The 26,500-nt window shown below is 41.4% G+C and overlaps 2 protein-coding genes and 1 pseudogene across 2 annotated transcripts; 2 read left to right on the top strand and 1 right to left on the bottom strand.

Moving 5' to 3' along the window:
* The first annotated feature begins 135 nt into the window (after window positions 1-135).
* On the top strand, window positions 136-1,033 carry LOC139046174 (olfactory receptor 2G2-like; annotated as a pseudogene).
* Window positions 1,034-9,818: 8,785 nt separating this feature from the next.
* On the top strand, window positions 9,819-10,772 carry LOC106838065 (olfactory receptor 2G2-like). Its single transcript, XM_014851940.3, has one exon. It carries the CDS (start codon window positions 9,819-9,821, stop codon window positions 10,770-10,772), a length of 954 nt encoding a protein of 317 aa, XP_014707426.3.
* Window positions 10,773-11,942: 1,170 nt separating this feature from the next.
* Window positions 11,943-12,878, bottom strand: LOC106838063 (olfactory receptor 5AP2-like). The gene has a single exon (XM_014851938.3). The coding sequence runs from the start codon at window positions 12,876-12,878 to the stop codon at window positions 11,943-11,945; it is 936 nt and encodes a 311-aa protein (XP_014707424.3).
* Between the last annotated feature and the right edge of the window lie 13,622 nt (window positions 12,879-26,500).

Here is a 26,500-nt window from a genome sequence, read left to right as displayed (position 1 = left end):
AACACCTAGATATTAATTGCCAAAGAAATGACAGAAAATCCCTGCAGTTTCTGTTGAACGTGACTTCGTCACTCTGGAGTCAATTGTGAAGACAAGAGTAATGGAGTGGACCAATGACGGTGCCTCCCTGGGTTCATTCTGGTAGGTTTTTCTGACCAGCCTCACTTAGAGCTGGTTGTCTTTGGGGTAATCTTGTTCCTTTACCTCCTGATGCTCCTCCGTGATGCTACCATCCTCCTAGTATCCCGCTTAGACTCCAAATTCCTCACTCCTGTGGACTTTTTCCTATCCCATCTCTCCTTTATGGACCTCTACTTCACCCATAGTACTGTTCCTCAGCTTCTAGTCAACCTGGGGGGTTCAGATAAGTCCATCATCTGTGGTGGCCTTGTGGTTCAGCTATACATCTCCCTTGTCCTGAGATCCACAGAGTGTGTCCTCCTGGCTGTGATGTCCTGCAATTGTTAACTTACCTTCCGCTGTCCTCTACATTATGCCTTGGCCATGCACCCTTGGCTCTATCATATCCTGGCATCTATGGTATGGGGTGCCACCATGCTCATAAAATTCACTCTCACCTTGCAGCTAGCCTTCTGTGGTGTCACCAAGTAGACCATTTCTTCTGTAAGTTCTCTTTGCTCAGCAAGTTGGCTTGTGTGGACACCACTTTCAATCAGGCCCGAGCTATTGGTGGCTAATGTCGTATTCCTGGTGGTGTTTTTGTCATTCATCCTGATCTCCTGTGAGCACGTTGTCCAAAGCAGTTCTGAAGATCAAGTCAGCTATTGGATATCATAAAGCATCTGGGACCCGTTCCTCCCAGATGATGGTTGTCATCAACTTCTATGGAACCATATTAATGCATCTGCAGCCGGCCAAGAGTAGATGCAAGGACCAGGGAAAGTTTGTCTCCCTCTGCTACGCCGTGGTCACCCCCATGCTCAACCCCCTCATCTACACCCTGAGAAATAAGGAAGTGAAGGCAGCACTGAAAAAAATTCTTTATGCTTTAGTGAGACGTGGTTATCAATAAATATTTAGGAGTTATTAAGACTGATTCATTTAGAGATCAAGACCCAGTAAATGGTTTGGTTGTGTTCATGACGATATAAGTGGGTTTCGGTAGAAAAATTGAAATAGAGCTTGAATGTCAGAGTCAGACAGACCTAAGTTTGAATGCCCATTTCACCACGTAAGAGCTGTGTGTCTTGAACAAGTTGCATCACCTTTCTGACCTCTGTAATTTGAGCTTCAAAGTATTGAGCAAACCAAAATTAGATCACTCTTCTAGGTGCTTTGTGTTCATAAAGTTTATTTATAAGTTTTGTTTTACTTAGCAGCCATAACTATGTGGTAGAAGGGTATTATTATAGTTTTCCTTTAGCAGAGATTGAGATATATTGACCAGTTGCTCAGAACAGAAAGAACAACTCCTAAAGCTTAGTGGCATTGTCCTTGCCACTAACCGTGGATTGCTGGACCCCTCACGTGTGGCCAGGTGCCCTGTGGGAGCCCCGTTACACACCGAGTTCCCCTCTGTTGCTGCACCTCCTCCTGCATGACAACTCTCTCATGGTTTGTGTTTGTCTCCTTAGCAGGCTTTTGAGAACAGCAACTATGTGATGACTTCACCACAGTTTAAAATAAGCGCTTCACACAGGTGACTCCCAGATTTACATTTCTGCATGGACCTTTCCATCCACATCCTCATGTCAACTGTGTCCTTCACTTCCCCAAGTGGGCTCTTGAAATGCCCTCAAAATGATCACATCATAACTAAATCAACAGCTCCCTGGTCTGGTTCCTTCTCACTATTCCTAACATCACACAGTGGGACATGCTTCATCCTCCCTGCTCTCCTCCTCCTCACCTGCTGTAGGTAACCCGTACACAACCCTGCGGATTGTCCCTGATAACAATCTCTCTGGTCTTCCCACTTCTTTCCATGCTAACTTTCCGCCACCTCTCACGTGCACAGCTGAGATGGCCTCCTTACTACACAGAAGATGTTTATTTCGTGAATTCATCACCTATTCCATTATACCTTCCATCCTTTCATACCTGACTAGGTGCACACAATTTTTCATGCATCATGAAACTTCTATGTGTCTTATCTCCTTTAAGAAATGGACTTGGCAATCCAGCAATTATTGAGGCATTGAGGACACATGTGAACAAAACACCCTTTATAGAGTTTATCTGCTGATGGCCCAGCACTATTACTTGGAAGATTTTCACTACTGATGGTATCTATTACCAAACAGTAGGAGGCAATGTTACGGGGGAAAAAAGCCTCACTTTCAACAAATTCACTGTAAAACCAAATCTATATCAATCTAGCGAGAAGATTGTTGCCTACGTGTTTTTGTTTTACCTGGATTTTTGATGTTAAATGGATCATGGTTGTAAAGCAAAATTACCTAAGCCGTGGCACATTGCCATGATAAGGAGGAGAGTTTATTTCGTTGTTTCTAAATTTAAAATATGTTTAAATGTCTGTAAGCAAGGAAGGAATCTGTGGGTGAATGTTCCACGGCTGACGGCTTGAACAGAAGGCAGTCTTCAAGTAGCACAATCCGTCCCACACGACAGAGAGGATCCTTTTTTAAAGTATTAGAGGAATCAGAAGATATCTACATATACAACAGAACAGACTCGGAAATAGACTGTTCTCCAGTGTGCTGGAGGGTGCAGACATCTCTGACTCCCAATTAACTGGGCCTTCCTGATCTAGGAAAATATATGGGGAAAGAAAGTAGACTGATCAGGCAGGAAGTAGAATCTGGAAATTATTGGTAAGCATGATCAGAGACAACAATAATCAAGGGAATGTGGAGACTCTCCTATCATGAATAACGAGAAGGCAACAATTAATTTTTAATTCCATATGACAATTGAAGACCTACAACAGTAGAAAAGAGAAACAAGAAGAGAACTGTTCACCTGTCTGCTAAAAAATGAAAAAGGTGGGCCGGCCCAGTGGCGCAGCGGTTAAGTTCACACGCTCTACCCTGCGGGACACAGGGTTCGTCGGTTTGGATCCTGCCTTTGGACTTACGCACCACTTATCAAGCCATGTTGTGGTAGGCATCCCACATATAAAATAGAGGAAGATGGGCACGGACGTTAGCTCAGGGCCCGTCTTCCTCAGCAAAAAGAGGAGGATTGGCGGCAGATATAGGCTCAGGGCTAATTTTCCTCCAAAAAGAAAGAAAGAAATGAAAGGAGCATCTTACTAAAGGGAGAATGCTGCAGTGTAGTGGGGCCTCACATTGCTGTCCAATTGAATGCAGCCCATTGCCACCTTGATGCTGTGGACCCGTTACTCAAGGGATTGACTCACGAGGTGCTTTATCTGAATTACTGCAATTTCTCTGAATTCTCTGTACATTACTGAATGATACGATTTTTTCTCCTGCCTCATGCATGTGTTAGAGTGGGGTAATCAGGAGTGTAATTGGCAATGTTTGGAAAAGCGCCAAGGTGAGTTCCTGATATCTTACTGATGGGAAGAAATCGTGACCGCAGGGCCTGTTGGCACAACCGTGTCCCAGGATCCTCTGCTGTGAACACTTTAATGAGTCACACATTGTCCACAGAGGAAACACGGCAATTCTCCTACCCTTCTGGGGATGTGAGGGATGCCACATCAACAAGCCTTTCTTTGCTTTCCTAACATAAACCTTCCCCTGCTCAAGGAGGTAAATCACTGGCATTTCTCACTCTATGGTTATTTCTCTTGGGAAGGGAGTCACTGGTCATAGCCCGTTTTCTTCTGACACATTCCTAAGCAACCCCAACACCCAGTGTAGAATCCATTAACTGTTTCCCGTATTTGAGATGCGCATTTGCATGTTGACCACGGACTGTATGGGCAGGAGCAGCAGCTTTTCGAGCTGCTGCAGAGAGATCAGCCCCCAGAGAAGGAGCTTGCCAGGGCTTGTGATACTTCTTACTCATGACTGAGGGCTGATGTCACCTGTGTGCCAAACTCCCAAAGACAGTTCAACATCTTCGCCTGCTCTTCCAAGCAGGGGAGGAAGATTAGGTGTCATCTTTCTGGGCGTCCTGACTCCCAGTTTAGCCACTGGTCAGTGACAAGTCTCTACGAGACCCGGACGCTCCCTTTGCTCGGAACCTCACTTTTGGTTCCCAGCTTGCCCTTCCTTGAACACCTCCCCCGGCTCCAGGACCTTAAACCAGGAACACCTGCTGGCTGCCTCTCAAGACACAGGCAGCTGGACATGCCGTGGACAAGGCAGGAACGCCTGAGGCCAGACTGCATGTTCTCGGCCTGAAATAGGTATGTGGACAGGAGGGCAAGCTGTGGTCACCGTGGGCAGGTTGCACGTTTTATTGCGCGTAGAGCAAACTAAGAAATTAAAGCACCTCAGAATGGTCAAGCCTGTGAATTTCAGATTAGCCCCTTCTTGTTGTCACTGACTATTTCAGAACCCTTTTGCTCATAGAATTGTCATTTTCTGAGGGTGGCATGAAGAATCAGTGGACTTTGAAGGTGGTAGGTGGCTGTGGGACACAGAGCATTATCTTCCAGGGTTTAGGGACCTGTCCCATGGTCATGATGTCACGATGAATTCATTCTCGTCAAAGGGACCAGAAGGATCCATGCCAGGAGGCCTCTCCAGCTGCCACACCCAAAAGTCAGCTTCCTACACTGGTTTACGGCCCAGGACATAGTGTTTGGGGACCCAAAGAGGAGGAGGTCGCACAGAGAAAAGAACAGAAGTGCAGGGGGCACAGTCGGCATTTGGGGGCTGGAAGAGAAGTTTGCTTGGACCTGGGAAGAGAAGAGATTCCTTAGGTCTTGGTGGAAGGAGCGATTATCAGCAGGATTCATTCAGTCCCAACTCCTCCCATGATATCTCTGTAGATTTCACACAATGTCTATTTGCAAATATTTTTCTACAGTAATTAAAAAATTTGATGATAGTGTTTTGTAGTACAGAAATTTTAAAGTTTTAGAATAAAAAATGCAAATTGGTTACCATATAACTTCTTAATTTGCAGGTTTGTATGGAAATGTCTTTGTGAAGTAAACTCTGTTAAGATGTTTCCGAAATAGTTCCAAAAGTTGTCTTGTTTCAATAGGAATTATCTATAGTTCCATTAATAAATAATACAAAATTATAGTCTGTATTATTATCTTTAGTATGTATTAGGTTCTTTTCTATGCTTTTTAAGAAATGTTTCATTAATGTTCACGATTACTTTTGTTCCTTTTGTTATGTAAACTGCTATTTTTATTTTGTGTAAGTTTTATTTTCTGGTATTTTTCTAATGGTTTACCTTAATTTTTTTCTTATGCTGCTGAAAACAAGTGTTAAAACTGTAAATATTCTTATATTTTAATATTTACAGTTTTTTTAAATTATGAATTGAATAATGTCCAATTGAAATTTTGGCATCCTCTTTCCCCGAACTTTCTATTATTGATTTCAGTTTTACAGCATTGAGTTAGAGAATATACCAAGTAAAACTTCTATTCTGTATGGAATCAGAGTTTTCGTTAAAGCTGAATATCTGGTCAATGACACAAACTTCACATCACCAGCATGTCTGGTTTCTATGTGTTTATTTTACGTTACTTGCTGGCTGAATGTTTAATAGTGAGGTGTCTCCGTTGTGGATGTTGTGACACACAGCTATAAAGGAACTGTGAGATTATCACCTTATCCTGGCTGTCAGCTTTCATAGGGTTCAGCCTGGAGCTTTGGCTGTCAACGGAATTTACCAACCGTGAAACTGTAGGATGTATTGTGTTTTGATTTTTTGCGTCATCTTTCTTAATAACTCTTTCTCTTTCCCTTCCTTGCATTCTGTGCTAGTAACTCAAGCATTCCCTTTATTCAGCTCTTTCTTTCACTTCCTAAAGATAATTCAGGATGCCACCCTTCTGTATTTCCTTGATTGTATTGCGTAGTCCAGCCAGTCCCTCCTTTAAATCTTCTGTTCTTTTGAACCATCCGTTTTAGTAGCTCCGGGTTATCTTCAATTATTTGAGACTGTCAGGATACTGCCCCTGCCCAAATAGTTACATTGTTTCTCAGAGAAATTCTCCTTCAAGTGTGTGATCCACACTTAAGGTGTGTTTCTTAGCACCCTCTCCTTTCTTGTTTGTCTTTGTCTTTGGTCTTGCTTATGTGTTACAGATTTTGAAATGTGTACGACCCAGGTCCAGTGTTGAGTATTTCTTACATGCCCTCGTCTTTGGGTGTAGACAGTGATACAGGCGTGTCTTTTCCCAAATGTACCAGGATCATTTGTCTCTCCTTTTCTTTCTTTCCCCCCTGGGGGATGGATTGGGTGGACTTGTAGAATGTTAGCTGGAGAGTCACATGTTGGTAATCTTCAGTCTGTGATCTGCTCTTCAAGCCCTGGGAGGGAAAGTACAGTGCATTCGGGAAGGTTCACTCAAATGCCATCTTTCCAATCACTTTCCCCAATAACAGTGTCTCTGCCCTGGAACCGTGTCCAGGTCCACGTGGCACTCAGCCCTGTCCCTGACCTGTGGCTAGGGAATCTTCCAGTCGTGAGGCCATCTTCCACATGGATTACATCAACAGTGGGCATTTAGTTTTCCCTGACCTGCTACATTTTACACCTTGTTTCTCCAAGATGAGTGACGTATAGGATGGTGCTCAGAGAAGGAGGTTTCACTCTCTCTCTTCGTGTGTTTTTTGTTAAGTTTCAACATACCAGGCACGTGATGTGTGTCACATGTGACTAGGCTTAGAGACCTTCCATAGATTTAGGACTGTTCCAGGTGGAATGATGTTCTCTTTCTAATTCCTGTTCTTGGTGTTCACACCGTTAGTTTTAAAGAGAGAAGTTGTGGAAATACTGCATTCACTGTCAATGCTTATATCTTAAAAAGGTTTCCGTAGAACATATTTCAAACCTTTCCTGCTTAATAATGTAGATGTTCTTAATGAGCAATGAGGATACTTTGCTTGCTTGAAAAAGTTGCTGTTATTAAACAGGTCCAAGCTCAGTGTTATCTGTAAGTGGAATTAATTACTGTGTGTGAACTCTGCAGAGCACCTCTGGAAGGTGCTGGGCACGGCTCCTGTTCTCTGAGTCCACTCAGGGCCGTGCACTGTGAACTGGCCACAGGTCAGAATGAAATCAAAGAGGAACTCAGCCAATGTTGTTCACCGTGAAAAGAAAAAGGCAGTGATTTGGGGGCCGCCTATGATTGACGGGGGACACTTTGCAGGACACTGACTTGCACTGACAGAGCAGTAATAATGATTAATGCTGCACAATATTTACTTGAAAATAATGAATTTATAAAGGAATAATAGATGTTTTATAGTAGATGTATCATGGCTTTAGTAACAGACCTAAAATATATGAAGAGTCCTAGTGAGAAAGAGTGAGGAGAAAAGGAGAAAATCATAACGAGGAAATTGCCGGGTGTTTCATTCGTAATGACAAGATTCCAAAACAGGAACTACATCTTGCATCCACATTTTGAGCTGATGACTAAAATGCAAATATCCCAGGGGAAAAAAAATCTACAATCGTATGGATTCCATTTTATTTCCTAAAAACTGATTTTGGAGCATGGAGGATACTGAGTCTCTGAAAAAAGAATCAAACAAAAAATGAAACAAACAAACAAATAGTGAGAGCAGGATGGAGAAAGAGTACAGAATTACCTGGAGCAGGGGGTCGGCTATAAGGAATAGATTCAATTGTTGCCTTAAACATATACTAAGTGTTTGAGCCTTTGACTGGGTCACATACGCTCTCAGGAGTGGATTTTTAGTTAATGCCAATCAAATCTGGTACATTCCAAAAATTTAAACTTATCAATAATTTCCACTCTTTTTGGTGAAGAAAGTGGTTTTACTCCTCACTGATTGAAAATTGCTTAAATAAAACCTCAGGGTTTTTTTCTCTAGTTGGAATCAACTTAGTTTCTCCCTTCCTGTAACTAGAAAGATGTTAACATATAAATTTGGTTGGATAGAAAAGATAGTCTAGTTTGTTTCCTACAACAGATGATGTACTTTTTTCCCCAGCTTTATTGAGGTTTAACTGATAAACAAAAACTGCACAGCCTGTTTCACGTGTAGAATTTGTTGAGTCTGGACGTATGCATGTGCCCGTGATACCATCACCACAATCAAGTTAATAAATTTATCCATAAATTATCCACAATCAATTTATCCATCACCTCCAAAAGTTCCATTGTGTCCTTTTGCTTTGTGTATGTGTGTGTGTGTAGTCAGAATTCTTAACGTGAATAACCCTTTTAACAAATTTAAGTTAAATATATTGTTAAATATAGACAATGCATTGGACCACAGCTCTCTCGAACTGATGCATCTTATAGAGCTGTAATTTTCTCACCATTGAGCAACCGCCCGTTTCCCCCTCCTCCCATCCCCAGGCACTGCCGTTCTGCTCTCTGCTTCTATGCCTCTGACTGTTTTATATACCTCATGTAAGAAGAGTATCTGTCCTTCTCTGTGTGACTTATTGCACTTAGCACAATGCCTTCAAGGTCCATCTGTTTTGTTACACATTGCAGGATCTATTTCTTTTTCAAGGCTGAATAATATTCCATTAATATTCTATAATAGTCCATTAATTAAGACTGAATAATTTACCACATCTTCTTTATTCACTCATCCATAGGTGGACACTTACACTGGCTATTATAATAATGCTGCAGCTAACCGAGGAATGAGGAGATCTCTTTGAGATTCCACTTTCAATTCTTTTGGATTTAAACCCAGAGGTGGAATTACTGGATCGTGAGATAGTTTGATTTTAATTGTTTGAAGAATGTCGATTTTCTTTTCCACAGCAGCTGCACCATTTTACATTCCCACTAATGCTCACAAGGGTTCTGATTCTCCATAACCTTGCTAACACTTGTCTTTTATTTTCTGGTAAGTGCCATCCTAACGGGTGCAAGGTGATATCTCATGGCAGTTTGATTTACACTTCCCTGATGGTTAGTGATGTTGAGCACCTTTTCATGTACCTCTTGGACATTTCTATGTTTTGTTCAGAGAAATGCCTATTTAAGTGCCCACTTTCTAATCAGGTTATTTGTTTTTCTGCTCTTGACTTATTTGAGTTCCTAACATACTTAGGATATTAACCTCTTACTGGGTACATTGTTGATAAGTATTTTATCCCATTCCCTTGATTTCTGCTTTTGTGGCCTGTGCTTTTGGTGCCATAACCATAAAATCATTGCCAAGACCAATGTCATGGAATTTTCCTGTAGGACTTTTAGTTTCAGATTTTATTTTTAATTCTTTAATCCATTGGGAGTTGATTTATGTGTACATGTACACTAAGAGTCCAATTTTGGGTTTTTGCCAGTGGATATTCAATTTTCCCAACACCGTTTACTAAAGAGTCTAGCCTTTCCCTACTGTGCACTTTGGCACCTTTGTGGAAGATCAGTGGGCTGTATCTGAGTGCGTTCATCTCTGGGATCTCTATTCTGCTCCATTGGTCTGTATGTCTACTTTATGCCAATACCAAACTCTTTTAATTACTGTAGCTTGATGATGGTGTTTTTAATATGTCTGCCCTTCTCTACCTTGGAGAGCATCACAGAACAGCTAAGACACTAAGAGGGTGTGCACTGCTCTTATTTGGAATGAACACAATGGAAAATACACACATTTAAGCCACTAGTTGTAAACACATAGCTTCTAAGCATTGAACATAGAATACTTTTGAGGGAGGTGACGTTGTCACTCATTTGACCTTATGTAATATGTCGTCTTTCTCAGCTATGACTCAGCTTTCTGGAACATACTGTGCACATGGCGATGGAGAGGAGTACCAATGCCAGCAGCCTGACAGGCTTTATCCTGTTGGGGTTTTCTGATTATCCTCAGTTACAGGAGCCTCTATTTGCGGTCATCTTGATCTTGTATTTACTAACCATTGTGGGGAACACCACCATCATTCTGGTATCTCATGTGGAACCCAAGCTTCACACACCAATGTATTTCTTCCTTTCTCATCTCTCCTTCCTGGACCTCTGCTTTACCAGCAGTGTTATTCCCCAGCTTCTGGTAAACTTGTGGGATCCCATGAAAGCCATCACCTATGGTGGTTGCGTGGTTCAGCTCTGTGTCTCCCTTGCCCTAGGCTCGACTGAGTGTGTCCTCCTGGCTGTGATGTCCTACGATCGCTATGTCGCCATCTGCCGCCCCCTCCAGTACACTGCCTTGATGCATCCATGTCTCTGCATAGCTCTGGCAACTTTGGCATGGCTCAGTGGAGTGGCCACCACCCTCATACAATCCACTCTCACCCTGCAGCTCCCCTTCTGTGGGTATCGCCAAGTGGATCACTTCATCTGTGAAGTCCCTGTGCTCATCAAGTTGGCCTGTGTGGACACCACTTTCAATGAGGCTGTGCTCTTTGTGGCTGCTGTCCTCTTCCTTATAGTGCCTGTCTCCTTCATCTTGGTCTCCTATGGCTACATTGCCCAGGCAGTTTTGAAGATCAAGTCAACCACTGGAAGAAGGAAAGCGTTTGGGACCTGTTCCTCCCACCTGATGGTTGTCACCATCTTCTATGGAACCATCATCTTCATGTATCTGCAGCCGGCCAAGAGTAGATCCAAGGACCAGGGGAAGTTTGTCTCCCTCTGCTACGCCGTGGTCACCCCCATGCTCAACCCTCTTATCTATACTCTGAGGAACAAAGAGGTTAAGAGGGCACTGAGGAAAGTTCTTGGGAAGATTCTGGGAGAAAATTTTACATGACTACAGGAAAAAATTTTGAAGTTCTAGCGCGATGAACATCTCTTATTTTGTGGTTAAAAGACCAAGTAACATCTTTTGATAGGAGCCCGTTTGGGTAATTTTCTTCTGATTACTTATTTATACAACATTCTGTAACATACTAACTTTGCTATTACCCAGTAGTAACATAAAGTAAATCCTTTGGTTATCTATTTTTCAATGTTTTTTCTCCAAAATATGTTATATATGCATCAGATCTGAGACTCCTTTAAATAAATGCTTTCCCAGATTAAGACAAACATGAAAATATTCCAGGAATGTTTGAAAACAGTCATCTTCTTTTTCCCTCATTTGTGAACAACACATTCAGTCCCTCAGCCTTCCTGTATCTCTAGGTTGACTTATGGCTGACTTCTCTGTAAGGATGCACCAGAGATGGAGGAAACTTAGGCAAGCTGTCATGAGGCAAATTCTTCCATTTCATCCTACACTCTATCCACATAGAATGTGGTAGACCTGTGTAGAGCTGCATAAACCACATGGGGACAAAAGCCACACGTTAAGGGTAGAGGATTACGCAGAAGGAAAGAGCCTCATTCTACTATTTTGTAGTTGAACAGATGAGCCAGTTGAACTGCCTAACACTGGAGTCTGATTCCAAAGACAAAGCACAGCTACGGAATATTCTGTGGATTTCAAGGACATATAAAGAAAAACATTTATTTTTGTTAGTATAACCCTACATTTCTACAGATAAAAACATATTTGACTACTTGGAGATTTATTTACCAGATGAATACTTAATCAAACTCACTTCATTGTTTGTACTTTAATACTGATTTATTTCCCATGACTTCACTCTAATGGCCTTGACCTATAACGTCCTCCTTCTGGAAATGAGGAACTTTCGCATTTTTAGATTATTTTCTAATGGTTTCAATGGTAGTTTAAAAACCACAATAGATCTCTCTACATTGAAAAAAATGTATGTGATACCACATTGGTGAATGTACTTGATAGTAAAGTATAAGTGTATCTAGATGTTACTAGCAAACCTATATTAAAATATCTCAAAAAACCTGCATCCCTTCAACAAATATGTATACTTCAAATCTATCAAGTATTTGTATTTTTACTTCTCAAGCGGATTGATTTTAGACACTGTGGAAGAAGGTACCTTAACATAAGCTCTTACACTTTTCTTCTCTGTAGTTGAAGGAACACTTTCTCAAGAGCTACTTTCATTTCTTTGTTCCTCAGACAATAGATGAGAGGATTCAAGGTGGGTGTGATGATGGAGTAAAACACAGCAGCCAGCCGCACTTGGATGGGAGAATAGTCAGAGGTAGGTCTCAGGTACAGGGAACTCCCAGTTCCATAAAACAGGAGAACAGTGGTCAGGTGAGAAGAGCAAGTGGAGAAGGCTTTCCAGCGGCCCTGCACCTGCTGGATCTTGGCGATGGTGGAGATGATGAGAAGGTACGAGAGCAGGGTGAGAACACAGGCTCCCAGGATGATGCAGCTGGTATAAATGAAACTCACTTCTTCATTTGTGTGATAGTCAGCACAGGAGAGCCTCATGACAGGAGGTATGTCACAGAAGAAGTGATCGATGACATTCGGTCCACAGAAAGGGAGGGAGAAGGTGTTGATGGCATGGAAGATGGAATAGAGAGCCCCACAAATCCAGGCGGTGGAAACCAGCTCCCAGCAGAGCTTCCTGCTCATTGTGACCCCATAGACAAGGGGCCTATAGATGGCCATGCAGCGGTCATAGGCCATGGTCGTGAGCAGGAAGCACTCGGTGGCTGCCAGGGTGAAAAAGGAGTAGAGCTGGACAGCACACTCTAGGAAGGAAATCTCCTGAGAACCCAGGATGGCATTGACAATGGCCTTGGGCATGGTGACCGAGGTGTAGCACACATCCAGAAAGGACAGACTCTTTAGGAAGAAATACATGGGTGTATGGAGGTGGCCATCCTTGGTAATCACTGTGATGACAGCAATATTCGCCAGGACCCCAAAGGCGTAGGTGACCAGGAGACAGCCAGTGCAGACAGCATTCACAGTGGGGTCATCTGAGAAACTCTTTAGGATAAATCGTGCCACGGTGCTCTGATTCCCCATCTCAGCAACATGGGCAGAAATGAAAAAGGGAAGGTGTGTTTAGCTTACATGGCGTGAGGTCTGATGCATCAAGCTGGCAATTCTTGGGAACTGTAATTCTTTCCTTCAAAAATACATTTCAGCCACTTTTCAGCATCCCATATGCATATTTACATAGAATCACTTATTTATGAATAGAGACAAAAGTCTAGCCCAGATGTAAATAAGCACAATTTGACCTAATTAGAACTGCTAGCTCTATTTAGTATTAATAAGTTCACTCTTGAAACATTTTGATTATTTTTTCTAACTACAGTCCATCTGATACTTAAATTGTTACAGAGGATAGGCATTGTGAAGACACAATATAGCTGGTGTCCTTTTTCATGACAACTCCTTGTTTTCATTTGGGCCAGTCACACCTACAATCTTCTTCCTTTCTTCAAATTCCATGCCATTTTTTTAGTCTTTTCTTTCTTAACTAACAGATAGAAATTCTAACTTTGGCTAGGCATTGGCATATGTGGATAGATGAATTTAGAGCTATACCCCAAGTTCAATTTTAAATTCCTAAAAATTCAATGTCTGTTAATTTGAACATTTATTGTTTCGTGCCATTTAGGCAGATAAGTGTATTTCAATAAGTTATACAACTGAGTTTGTGTATACGTATTTATGAATACACATACAAGTATATAAACATGTACATATATATAAATGCTTAAATATGTATAAATGCATAAATTTATGTATATGCACTCTTCACTGCTCATTTGCCCCTCTAGCCAAATATTCAATTAAGGAGTTATGGAACATTTTCATCTCTCTTCTCTTTCCCATATCAGCATAGATACAAACCCCAATTCTTTGAGACATCAGACCTAACAAGAATCTCTTTTATGATTAAAAGAGAGAGAGATGATATCTCAGTAAACTAGGAATAGAGAGGAACTTCCTTAAGTAGATAAAGAATATCTACAAAAAACCTGCAGCTAAAGTCATTCTTAATGCTGAGAGTCTTGAACTTTTCCCCCTCAGATCAGGAACATGGCAAAGATGTCCTATCTCACCACTGCTTTCCAACACCACACTGGAAGTCCTAGCCAATGCAATAAGACAAGAAATACAAGACATACAGATTGTGAAGGAAGAAATAAAACTGTGTTTGTTTGCTGATGACATAATCATCTATGTGGAAAGTCAGAAAGAAGTAACAAAAAACTGTTACTAACAAGCGATTATGACGAGGATAAATGCAGGATAAATGATAATATACAACATCAATCACTTTCCTACATGCCAGAAATGAGCAAGGGGATTTGAAATTAAAATCAAGGTACCATTAAAATTAGCACCCCAGAAGTGAAATACTTGGGGATAAATGAAACAAAATATGTACAAGATCTATATGAGAAAAACTGCAAAATTCTGATGAAGGAAATCAGAGAACCACACAATTGAAGAGATTTGTCATATTCATGGATAGGAAGATTCAATATTGTCAAGATGTTAGTTTTTTCCAAATTGATCTGTAGACTCAATGCAATCCCAATCAAAAGCCAAGCAAGTTATTTTATGGGTTTTTCCAATGGTCCTAAAGTTAATTGGAGAGGCAAAACACCCAGAACAGCCAACCAATATTGAAGGAGGAAGAATAAAATTAGAGGACCAAAACTACCTGACTCTGAGACTTGATGCAAAGCTACCGTAATTAAGACAGCGTGGCCAATGAATTGGCAAATAGATCAATGGAAAAGAATAGAGTACCCAGAAATATATCCACATAAATATAGTCAATCCTTTGACAAAGGAGCAAAAACAATACAATGGAGAAGAGAAAGTCTTTTCAACAGATGGTGCTGGAACAATTGGACATCCACAAGCAAAAAGTGAATCTAAAAACACTGACCTTATACCATTCAAAACAATGAACTCAAAATGGATCATAGACCTAAATATGAAACACAAAAGTGTAAATCTCCTAGAAGATAATCTAGAAGAGAACCTAGATGACTTTGAGTTTGGCAATGCCTTTTTTAGACATAACACCAAAGGCATGACCAATGAAAAAAGTTATTGACCAGATGGACCTCACCAAGACTAAAAACATCTACTCTGCAAAAGACACAGTCAAGAAAATGAAAAAATAGGGCTTACAGACTGAATATCGCTCTCCTCCTAAAATTCATGTGTTGAAACCTAATCCCCAATAGGATGATGTTTGGAGCTGGGGCCTTTGGAAGGTGCTTAGGTCATGAGAACACAGCCCTCATTAAAGGAATTAGAGTCCTTATAAAGAGACCCCTCACCAGGGACCGAATCTGCCAGCTCCTTGATCTTGGACTTGCCGCCTTCCCAAACTGTGAGAAATAAATGTTTGTTACTTAGCCACCCAGTTTATGGTATGTTTGTTATAGCAACTAGAACGAACTAAGACAAAAAGCCAGAAGCTGGGAGAAAATACTTCCAAAAGACACATCTAATAAAGGATTGCTATCCAAAATATACAAAGAATGACTAAAACTCAACAATAAGAAAAGAAACAACCTTATTATAAAATGAGCCAAGGACTTCAAAAACACCTCACCAAAGAAGATGTACAGATGACCAATAAGCACATGAAAAAATCCTCCACATCATAAGTCATCAGAAAAATGTAAATATAAACAGTGAAATACCACTACAAACCTATCAGAATGGCCAAAATCCAGAACACTGACAACACCAAATGCTGCTGAGGATGTGGAGCAACAGGAACTCTCATTCATTGCTGGTGGGAATGTAAAATGGTGCAGCCACTTTGAAAGACAGTTTGATGGTTTCTTAAAAAACTAAATATATTCTTAGCATACAATTCAGTAATGACACTCCTTCTTATTTACCCAAAGGAGTTGAAAACGTGTCCAAACAAAACCTGCACACAGAAGTTTATAGCAACTTCATTCATGATTGCCCAAAGATGAAAGCAACCAGTGTGTCCTTCAGTAGGTGAGTGACAAACTATGGCACACTCAGGCAATGGACTAGCATTCAGCACGAAAAAGAAATGAGCTGTCAAACCACGAAAAAACATGCAGCCAACTTACATGCATATTGCTAAGAGAAAGAAGTCAATCTGAAAAGGCTCCATAGTGTATGATTGCAACTGCATCACATTCTGGAAAAGCCAGATCTATGGAGACAGTAAAAAGCTCTGCAGAAGCCAGGGGTCTTGGTTGGAGTGATGGATAGGTAGAGCACAGGGGATGAGGGGCTGTAAAAATACTCTGTATCATGCTATCATGTGAATACAGGACGTTATACATTGGTCTAAACCCATAAAATATAGAACATCGAGAGTGAAACATAGTGTAAACGTGGACACTGACAGGTGATAATGTTTCAGTGCAGGTTCATTGCTTGTAACAAATGTACCACTGTGGTGTGGGATGTTAATAGAGGGAGGAGGTTGTGCATGATGTGGGGGCAAGGGGAACATGGGAACTCCCCGTAGCTTCTTTTCAATATTGATGTCAATCCTACTGATCTAAAAAGTAAAGTTTATTAACTAAAAAAGGACAAAATTTTAAATGAGAGAAAATGTCTTGGGGTTGTTTTTTCACTGACAACTGGTCTGAACCTCAGGATTCAGGTGCCTTAGTTATTCTCTGAGTTTTTCTCTGCCTCTTGGTTAGGGGAGGGAGTCATGACATCAATGGAGTCACACATCCAAGCAAGAGTGGGTTCAACTCTGTACTGCAACACTTGCATCGGCACCTCAGAGGTATTCCTTCTAAGCCGAAGTCATTATTAAGCAATGCTATTATCATACTTCGGGGGGAAATGCTATTATTGTACTTCTGGGGGAAATTGTCGTTACTACTGGACTTGTACAGCCGTACTGATGGAACAATCACACTCAGCCCAGGCGTTTCCTTGTCTTCCCTGCTAATTATGTCAGAGATGCTGCCACTTTCTCAACCTGAAGTTTTCTGGAGCTGGCAATAATCAGCTTTCTAGTTATATCTGGTCGTCTTCTTTTTGACCCTGAAAATCATTCTGAAAACTTATCAGTTTTTCTCGTCCCAGCCCCGTCCATCACCCCCAGTTTGGTTCCAGGTGCTCAGTATCTTTTCCCGAAACTTGAACCCTCTGGAATCTGCAGACATGCCTCATGCCTGTTCCTCAACCATCACACTTCACTCTTACCATGATATCAGGAATCAGCTCTCTTCCAGGAGCCATTGTCCCCTGGCGACCACATCTCCAGTCCCTACAAATGGGACAGTATTGACGACAGAATGTTAAAGGCTCATCTTGAGCCTTCACCTCCATGTGATCGTGTAATTTAACATTGTCTCCTTCTGGAACGTCTGGCTCATCAGAGGGTGCAGAGCCATCATGAGGGAGTGGGGCGGGAGTGGGGCTGAAGGAGTCTCAAACTGTAAGCTGTGCAGGGTCACTACGTTCTTCCACTCACTGGACTCACACATTGCATAAATTATTTTATCTTCAATTCATTCTATGAGTTAAATGGTACTGCTCCCATTTTACAATAAGAAAATAAAAGTTCCCAAAGTTTGAGAACTTCCCATGGTCAAAATCAAGTTTAATGATCTATAAAGTTTCAGTAACGCTAGAAGAACAAATTCTAGGGATCTACCGTGCACCACAGCTGACAGCAGAGTACTGTGCACTCATAGTGCTGTCCACCACAGCTGACAGCAGAGTACTGTGCATTCATAGTCCTGTCCACCACAGCTGACAGCAGAGTGCTGTGCACTCATAGTCCTGTCCACCACAGCTGACAGCAGAGTGCTGTGCACTCATAGTCCTGTCCACTGGCAGATCCCAAGTGCTGTGGGCACACACAACACAAGGACACAAGGAATCTTTTGCAGCTGATGGGTATATGTATTACCTTGATCGTGGCGATGGTGTTACGGGTACTTGTATGTGTCTAAATCCATCAAGTTGTGTACATTAAACCTGAAATTTTTGGCATATAAATTATGCTTCAACAAAGATCTTTTAAAAATTTAATGAAATTATATATGCCCTCAACAGTCCACAAGCTTTAAGACCTCTGAACAATTCCTAGTGTTGCCTGAATGTTCTGTCCCCTTCCTGGCATCTGTTTTCTTAGAGGGATCCTTTTAAAATATTTTTTAGGTGAAACCGCTTGTAAAGGCAGGGCTGTGTGTATCCTTGAACCCTGGTTGGATCCAATCCCCCATCTTCCTCATTTCTGGCGTAAGTGACTGTGGATGTGTAACTCATGCATCTTCCCATCTCCTTCCTGGAAGTCAGCACCACTTCTCCTGGTCTTAAAATCAAGGATGTTTGTGTGTCGATTTGTTTCTGAGCTTCCTCTGGTAAAGGTATGACTGTTACTTTTGTTGATTAAAATTGTAATTTACCATTATTTTGTGTAACATATTTCCCCAAATCTGACTTACTCTGGGGAAAATATCCACTCTGAACTATTTCTACTTAAAACTCTCAGCATTGAAATTACATTTTATCTTATGTTCTTTCCTCATAGCCAAAACTGTGTCTAATGAGGAATAGGTGATGTATACCTAACTGTTGACTTAGGGAATATTAGTATCACCAGTTTATTGTTTTAAAAGCAAGTTTAAATCAACAAAACTTTTCACAGCTTGATATCAATATATCATCTTATTTCTTCCATATAACTTGTAAGATACTGGCATCTCATTGTTATATTATAGAGCTATTCATTTTCATTGTATATGTACATTTTACCTAACTCTTGACAATTGGAGCAGCACACAGTCCATCAAAAGCACATCATACCTGAAGGAAAGCGTTTGAACCGGATTCAGGAGAGCCTTTGTAGTCAACCTGAAGGAACTGACCTACCGTGTATTCGAGGAAAGATCATGAAGAGTTCTGGGAATCAAGTATTGATGAGACTGGTCTTATCTTGAGTGGCTCCAGAATTTAAGTGATAAAGTAAAGGAGATGTGGGAGGATGATGGATTTTGCATATGTGTCCAGGCCCCCTGGGCACCAGCACCAGTCATGCTCCTGAGGACGATGCAGAGCTCCCTGCTGCAGACAGTCTGCTGGGAACCAACTGGAACATATTCCCAAGGTGAAATTTCAAGGGATGCATGCGTGCTCCATATTAGGTGGTTTGACATGTAAATATGGTGCTCTTTGATGAACTTTCCTAATTATGCACACCATGTAACCATAGAGATGGAAGTGTACCAGACTCTAACATGTTGATGACTCACCGGGGAGCTTGTTCAAATGTGGCTTCTCTTTAGTAGGTCAGGATGTGCCCTGAGACACTACTTTTCTAAAAGTCCCAGTGGACGCAGATGCTGCTGGTCTGAGGACTCACAAAGTGATGGGCAACAGAGCACAGCTTGCTTTCTAGAGATGGGCGTCAGTGTCCCTATTAACACGGTGTGTTTTCCTTGTATCCATGCTTTCAAAACTGAAGACAAACCTCTTTTAGGACATGAAATACATCTCATACTCTGAAAGACACACCAAATTCCAGCATTTAGCTTTGTAGCAGACTAAGTAAGCAAACTCAGATTTATCAAGTGTGGGAGTGCAATGCCTGCAATATATTTCAATGTGATTCAGTGTGGCTTTTAATCCATCAGCCTAAAATAAGAAGGCAATGGGAGATGAAAAGTGACCCGATGATGCCATGCAGGAGTGTGGTCCCTAAACGACATTGTACAGAAAGATGTCTAATGTACTGCATAGTTAGCAATCCTGTATTATATACTTGAAAGTTCCCAAGAGAGTTGATCTCAAATGTCTCACCACAGAAAAGCAATGGTAATTCGGCGATGTGAGGGAGGTCTTAGCTAAACTTACGGTGGTAATCATATTGCAATGCATACCTGTATCAAGTCGTCAAGTCGTACACTGTAAAGTTACATGATGATATATGTCAATTATATCTTAATAAAGCTAGGGAAATAAGAAACACAAATTAAATCAAGAGAATTGGTTGGGTTGAGTTGGTTTGTGTCTTTTTTAAAGTTTTTTAGTGGCAAAGAATGCGGAAACATATCACCATAGAGACAGCTCTGCAACAGACGAACACAGCAGAATAGTGGGTTACAGGTGCCGCCTCGGCTCTCCCACAGTTCTCATAGAATGATGATTGCTCAGTGATGACACCCATTTGGTGACATTTCAAGTCTTTATTAGTAACATTGTTTTGCCTTTCTAATTATTTTAGTATACCTCTTGACACTCGAGTATTTGAGAGACTGCTCCATGGTTTCCTGATCATCAAGCAAAAGTGATCAGGTAGAAAATAAATTGAAGCACATTCCTGACCTTTGACTATGAGGTTGGTTGAATCCAAGGTCAATTCTCTGGGGTCCCCAGTTTTATCCTGTATCAGAGAAGGATGAATCTCCACATTTGCCAAAATGTTAATCTACACTCTCCCCGTGAACTGAGCATTCAAGCAGGTTTAATCTTCTCTACTGATCTTTCAACATGAACTGCTTGATCTAACATCACCACACACCTATTTCTTAGCAAAGATATGCAGGATCAATTCATCAAATGTCATCTGAGCATAAATATTTTTGAGAGAAACTGAGCACAAAGCACTTGATTCCTACAGGTGGCAAGATGCACCTCAGGAGTCATTCCACCATTTTACTTTTGAGCATCATCCCGGAAGCTCGTAACTGCAACATCTCTACTTCTCTTCAGAAACAACCAATATTCTTTCCAATGTGCAAACATTTACAGTTTACAGAACCACTGGATATCCTCTAATTTATTTTGAGCTCTCTGAGTTCTTTTTCTTTTTTTTCTTTAATTATTTTATTGAGGTCATGTTGGCTTATAACATTGTATAAATTTCAGGTATCCTTTGTATTAATTTACACGTGACCACTTCCTTACTCTCAGCAACCACTTTGAGGAAAAGAATGTCTCATCACTATGCACCAAAACTGAGCAGATGTATATCACGTGACCAATGAATTCCACTCTTTGTTCTATATGCCTCAGAAATGCACATCTGTTCACAAAAAAGGATGTGCAAGAATGCTCATAATGACACACTCTTATAGCCTCAAAGTGGAATTCCCAACTGACCCTCAAGAGTAGAATGGATGAATAAATTAAGGTGTTTGGGTTTTTTGCATTAGAATACCACACAGTGATTAAAAAAAAAAAAAAGAGCCACCACACTGGACTTTTATAGGAAAGCGCATCTTACAAATAGAGGCCACAACAGGGATGAATCTCACATACAAAGTAAGGCAGATGCGGATGAGGACATAAGGACATAAGGATGGATTTATCAGTCAGGAAAGTGGTTACTCTTGGAAGCATAATGACTAGAAGGAGTCAGGAGGGACATCTGAGTCTCTGTTCATGTTCTTTTTCTTTTTTTCTTTAGTTATTTTATTGAGGTCATACGGGCTTATAACATTGTATACATTTCAGGTGTACATTATTATATTTCAGTTTCTGTGTAGACCGCATCATATTCACCACCAGTAGTCTAGTTTTTATCTGTCACCATACACCTGTGCCCCTGTTGTCCGCAGCCACAAAGGGCAAGGAATGACAGGTACCGCCAAGGCTACTTGGTTGTTTAAGAAATCAAAGTTTATTGATAAAGGGAAACAGAACGAGGAGAACAACAAATCGGTACTTACAACATCCACACCACAATCAGCCAGGGACGTCCCAATAGTTTGTATGGCGGGTGGGAGTGCCGATTGTCCGGGTCTGAGGCAAAGTGTCCTTTCCTCAGTGAGACTTCCAATTGTTCTATGCTGTGACTCCCTTTTATCCTAAGGTTTCTCTAGGTTCTGACTCAGGGTTTCAGACATTTGGATACTTTGAGTTATTTCTTCTTGTTCCCACGGATGGGGTGCTTCTATCTTTTTTGCTCCCACGGATAGGATGTTTCTAAAGTCTAGTCAGGTACCCGTCGGGGTGGCCAGCCCAGACAAGGAACATGACGCAGGACATATTCTTTGTAACTTGTGCCTTAGAGTAAGGGCAGAAGCGGCCATCTTTGGCCCCGAGCCCAGACACATTCCTTCGTGTAGGGCCCAGGCCCAGTGTCCTTGGAAGGCGGGGAGGTCAATGAACTCTGTACAGCCCCTTTACCCCTTTTGCCTTCTCCCTACCCCCTTTCATTCTGATAACCATTAATCTGTTCTCTTTATCCATATGTTTGATTGTTTGTTTAGCTTCCACATATGAGAGAAATCATATGGTATTTACTTTCTCCATATGACTTATTTCACTTAGCATAATACTCTCAAGATCCATCCATGTTGTCACAAATCACACCATTTTGTCTTTTTTATGGCTGAGTAGTATTCCATTCATATATATATATATACATACCACATCTTCTTTATCCATTCATCCAGTGATGGGCATTTGGGTTGTTTCCACATCTTGGCTACTGTCAGTTATGCTGAGATAAACATAGGGGTGCATATATCTTTTTGAGTTATTGATTTCATGTTCTTTGGATAAATATCCAGTAGTAGAATAGCTGGATCCTATGGTAGCTCTATTTTTAATTTTTTGAGGAATCTCCATACTGTTTTCCATAATGGCTGCACAAGTGTACACTCCCACTAGCAGTGTATGAGGGTTCTCTTTTCTCCACATCCTCTCCAACACTTGCTATTTCTTGTATTGTTAATTATAGCCATTCTAACAGGTGTGAGATGATATCTCAGTAGTTTTGATTTGCATTTCTCTCATAATTAGTAATGTTGAACATCTTTTCATGTGCCTGTTGGCCATCTCTATAATTCTTTGTTTCCCAACCTGTGACCTATTTTTGATAATGTTCCAATGCACTTGAGAAGAATGTGTATTCTGCTGGTTTTGGATGGAGTGTTCTCTCTATGTATCTATTAAGTCCATGTGGTCTAGAGTTTCATTTAAGGCCAAAGTTTCCTTCTTGACTCTCCGTCTGGGTGATCTATCCATTGATGTAAGTGGGGTGTTAAAGTCTCCTACTGCTATTGTGTTCTGTCAATTTCTCCCTGGAGGTCTGTTAATAGATGTTTTATATACTTTGGTGCTCTTGTGCTAGGCACATATATATTCATAAGTGTTTAATCATTGCACATTGACCATTTTTGTCTCTTATTATCCTTTTTCTCTTGAAGTCCACTTTGTCTGATATAAGTATGCCTGTACCTGCTTTCTTTTGCTTCCCATCTGTGTGGAGTATAATCTTCCATCCCTTCACTCTGAGCATGTGTTTGTCTTTCAAGCTGAGCTGTATCTCCTGGAGGTACCATATTGTTGGGTCATATTCCTAATCCATCCAGCCACTCTGTGTCTTCTGATTGGCGATTTCAATCCAGTAACATTTAGAGTGAATATTGATACCTGAGGGCTTAATACTGTCATTTTATCTTTTGTTCTCTGGTTGTTCTATATTTCCATTGTTTCTAATCTCCTGTATTTCTGACTGCCATTTCAGTTTACTGGTTTTCTGTGATGTTTTTCTCAGTTTTCTCTTTATTTATGATTTGTGACTCTTCTCTGATTGTTTGTGTTGTGATTACAATGAGGTTTGCATAAAAGATCTCATGGATGAGATCGCCTTTTTTCTGATAGCCTCTTATCTCCATTAGCCTATGCAGGTTCCATCATTTTCCTCTTCCCCTTCTACATGATTGTTGTCACAAATTATTCTTTTTTGTGTTGTGAGCTTCTGACCAAATTGATGTGGTTGTAGTTATTTTTGATGCCTTTTTTTCCCTTTATCCTTTACGTTTCAATTAAGTGTCTGCTAACCTATTCTGATAGAGAGCTGCACTGTTCTGATTCTGTCTGTCTATTTATCTCCTTGCTCAAAGCTTTGGAAACCTTTGTCTTTTTCTTTCAGGTATGAGGGCTCCTTTCAACATTTCTTGTAAGTCAGATCTAGTGCCAATGAACTCCCTCAGCTTTTGTTTGTCTGGGGAAGCTTTTGTTCTCCATCATATCTGAAGGATAAATTTGCTGGATAGAGTATTCTTGGCTTAAACTTTTTGTCTTTCAGTGTTTTTAAAATATCATTCCACTGTCTCCTAGCCTGTAGGGTCTCTGCTGAGAAATCCACTGATAGCCTGATGGAGATTCCTTTATAGGTTATTTTCTTCTCCCTGGCTGCATTTAATATTCTTTCTTTGTCATTGACTTTTGATAGTTCTAATATTACATGCCTTGGAGCAGGTCTTTTTGCATTGATGTAACTAGGAGCTCTATTAGCTTCATCTATTTGTAAGTCCAGTTCCTTCTCTAGATTTGGGAAATTCTCAGCTATTATTTCTTTGAATAAGCTCTCTGCTCCTTTCTCCCTCTTGCATACCTATAATCCTTATGTTACTTTTCCTAATTGAGTCAGATATTTCTTGTAGTAGTTCTTGAATTTTAAAAAATCTTTTTAAAATCTTAGTTCTTGCTCCTCCACTGGAAGCATTTCTAGGTCTTTATCTTCTAGCTCACTAATTCTCTCTTCTAAATAGTCTGCTCCATTTTTAGTACTTTCTACTTTATTTTTCATCTCATTAATTGTGTTCTTCATTTCCATTAATTTTTTAGAGTTTCAATCTCTTTGGTGAAGTACTCCTTGAGTTCATTAATTTTATTCCTGAGCTCATTGAACTGTCTTTCTGAGCTTTCTTGTAACTTGTTGAATTTCTTCATGACAGCCATTTTGATTTCTCTGTCAGATTGTAATCTTAGGTAACTTCAAGTGTGGTTTTGGGAGAGTTATCACTGTCTTTCTGCTCTGCTGTGTTACTGTACTTCTTCCTGGTACTTGACAAACTGCTCCTCTGCATATGCATTTGTAGTTAACGACCTTTCTTATTTGGGTACAGCTTTGGTGACATTAGCTCAGAGCTGATTCTGGTTGAATTTGAGAGCCTGCACATCCCACCCTCCATTGCCTCAGCTAGAGGCAGCATCAATGCCCTCCTTGTGCCACTTGTGCCTCTGAGGTTGCTGGTGCCTTGCTGCTTATGATGTCATGGCAGATGTTGCCACTTGGGTCACAGGCTGTGAGCAGTTGTACTGCCTCCAGGGTTTCCTGGGTCTCATGTTCCTCCACTGGCTCTCCACAGGCTCTGCACAGGTTTGGGTGCTGCTCCCTCATGCACCACCTGTGCTGCTACCTCTGGGTCATCTGGAGGTGCTGGCAGCACCACTACTAGGGCACTCGGTTCACAGGAGTCACTGTCACCCTTGGGGGCCTGGGTTCTTGTATACAGCCCCCAATGCTGGTAGGGCCAGTGTTGGGGACGCTGCCTCTGGGGGCTGAGTCACAAGTTCTGCTGTGGTTCCCAAAGCCTCAAGACACAGGTGCCACCTGCCCCTGCTGGGGGAGGGGCAGATGCCAAGCCGCCAATGTTGTTGCTGGTCCTGCAGCCTCTGGTCACTGGTGCCCACTGGTGTGCTTTTTGGCCTCAGCTCAGGGCGCCCTCTTTCTGCCAGGGAAGTCCATGTTTTGGTTGCTGTCCTCTCTGCTAGAGAGACCAGCACCACTGCCAGGAGAGGGGTAGGAGCTGGTTCACCAGCACTGCTCTGAGTCCTGAATCCTCAGGATATGTGCACTGTCTGCCACCACTGGTGGGGCAAGGGCTAAGACACAAACAAGTGTCATTCTTGCTCGTACAGCCTCTGGTTGCTGGTATGAGCAGATGTGCTCCAAAACCTCTGACAAGGAAACCCCACCCCTAATGGAAATTCACGCTTTGGATGTTGTCTCCACTGCTGGAAAGTCCTGCGCCACTGCTGATGGAGGGGGATGGGACAGGTCACAATCTCTGCTCTGTGTCTTGAAGCCTCAGGTCATGTGTGTCACCTGCCACTGCTTGGGGGAGCTGGGCTAAGTCGTGAGTCTCCTGTTTGCCCAGTCTGTGGTTGCTGGCATGGCACCCATGTTAGGATCCTCATTTTGAATTGCCACCTCTGGGGACAGGGGAGGTAGCTGTTCCCCTAGTTCCACTGCTTCCCAGAGGTCTTGTGCACCCACCTTCAGATTTATAGATGCATGCATTGCTGAAGCATTCTGGTGTGCTGTCCAGGGAGTCCTTTGTTGATCAATGGATGTCTGACTGGTTGTAACTTAGACGAGAGAGACAAAGGGAACAACTCACTCTGCCGTGATGCTGACATCACTTCCTCATGCTGTTTTTCTCAATCACACTTTTGGCTACATGAACATATTCATATAGTAAAACTAAATACAGCTTCAGGCTTCTAATTGGTGTACTCTATTTTTTTAACTAATATTTCCATTAAAAACTTTAACAGTATTCAAGAAACAAATTAGGTAGCAGATCAGACACAACTAAAAAAAGGAATCAATAAGTCAGGCTAGAGAGGTACATAGAGAGACAGATAGATAGAAGATAGGTAGGTAGATAAATGGATAAATAGATAGACAGATGTGTATGTATATCTCCAAAACACCTCCACTTCTGAAATCTACTAGACTCTTCATTCCATGCTCATGAGCTCTTATTCTGCCATCATCTGAATATCCTATACTGTCAACCTCTTTTGTGGATATTATTTTCATTTCCTTGCACTAATTAGTGTTCCCATGTCCCCTCAGGAACTACTCTTTTTCAAGATCCTTCAAATAACCCCTGAATGAGGCCCTG

This window comes from Equus asinus, chromosome 9, assembly GCF_041296235.1.
Source record: "Equus asinus isolate D_3611 breed Donkey chromosome 9, EquAss-T2T_v2, whole genome shotgun sequence".
NCBI lineage: Eukaryota > Metazoa > Chordata > Mammalia > Perissodactyla > Equidae > Equus > Equus asinus.
This window is presented reverse-complemented; position numbering and strand designations above follow the sequence as displayed.

Bases quoted from the DNA above. Each gene is read 5' to 3' on its own strand.
- LOC106838063 (XM_014851938.3), bottom strand. From the start codon at position 12,878: ATGGGGAATCAGAGCACCGTGGCACGATTTATCCTAAAGAGTTTCTCA.
- LOC106838065 (XM_014851940.3), top strand. From the start codon at position 9,819: ATGGCGATGGAGAGGAGTACCAATGCCAGCAGCCTGACAGGCTTTATC.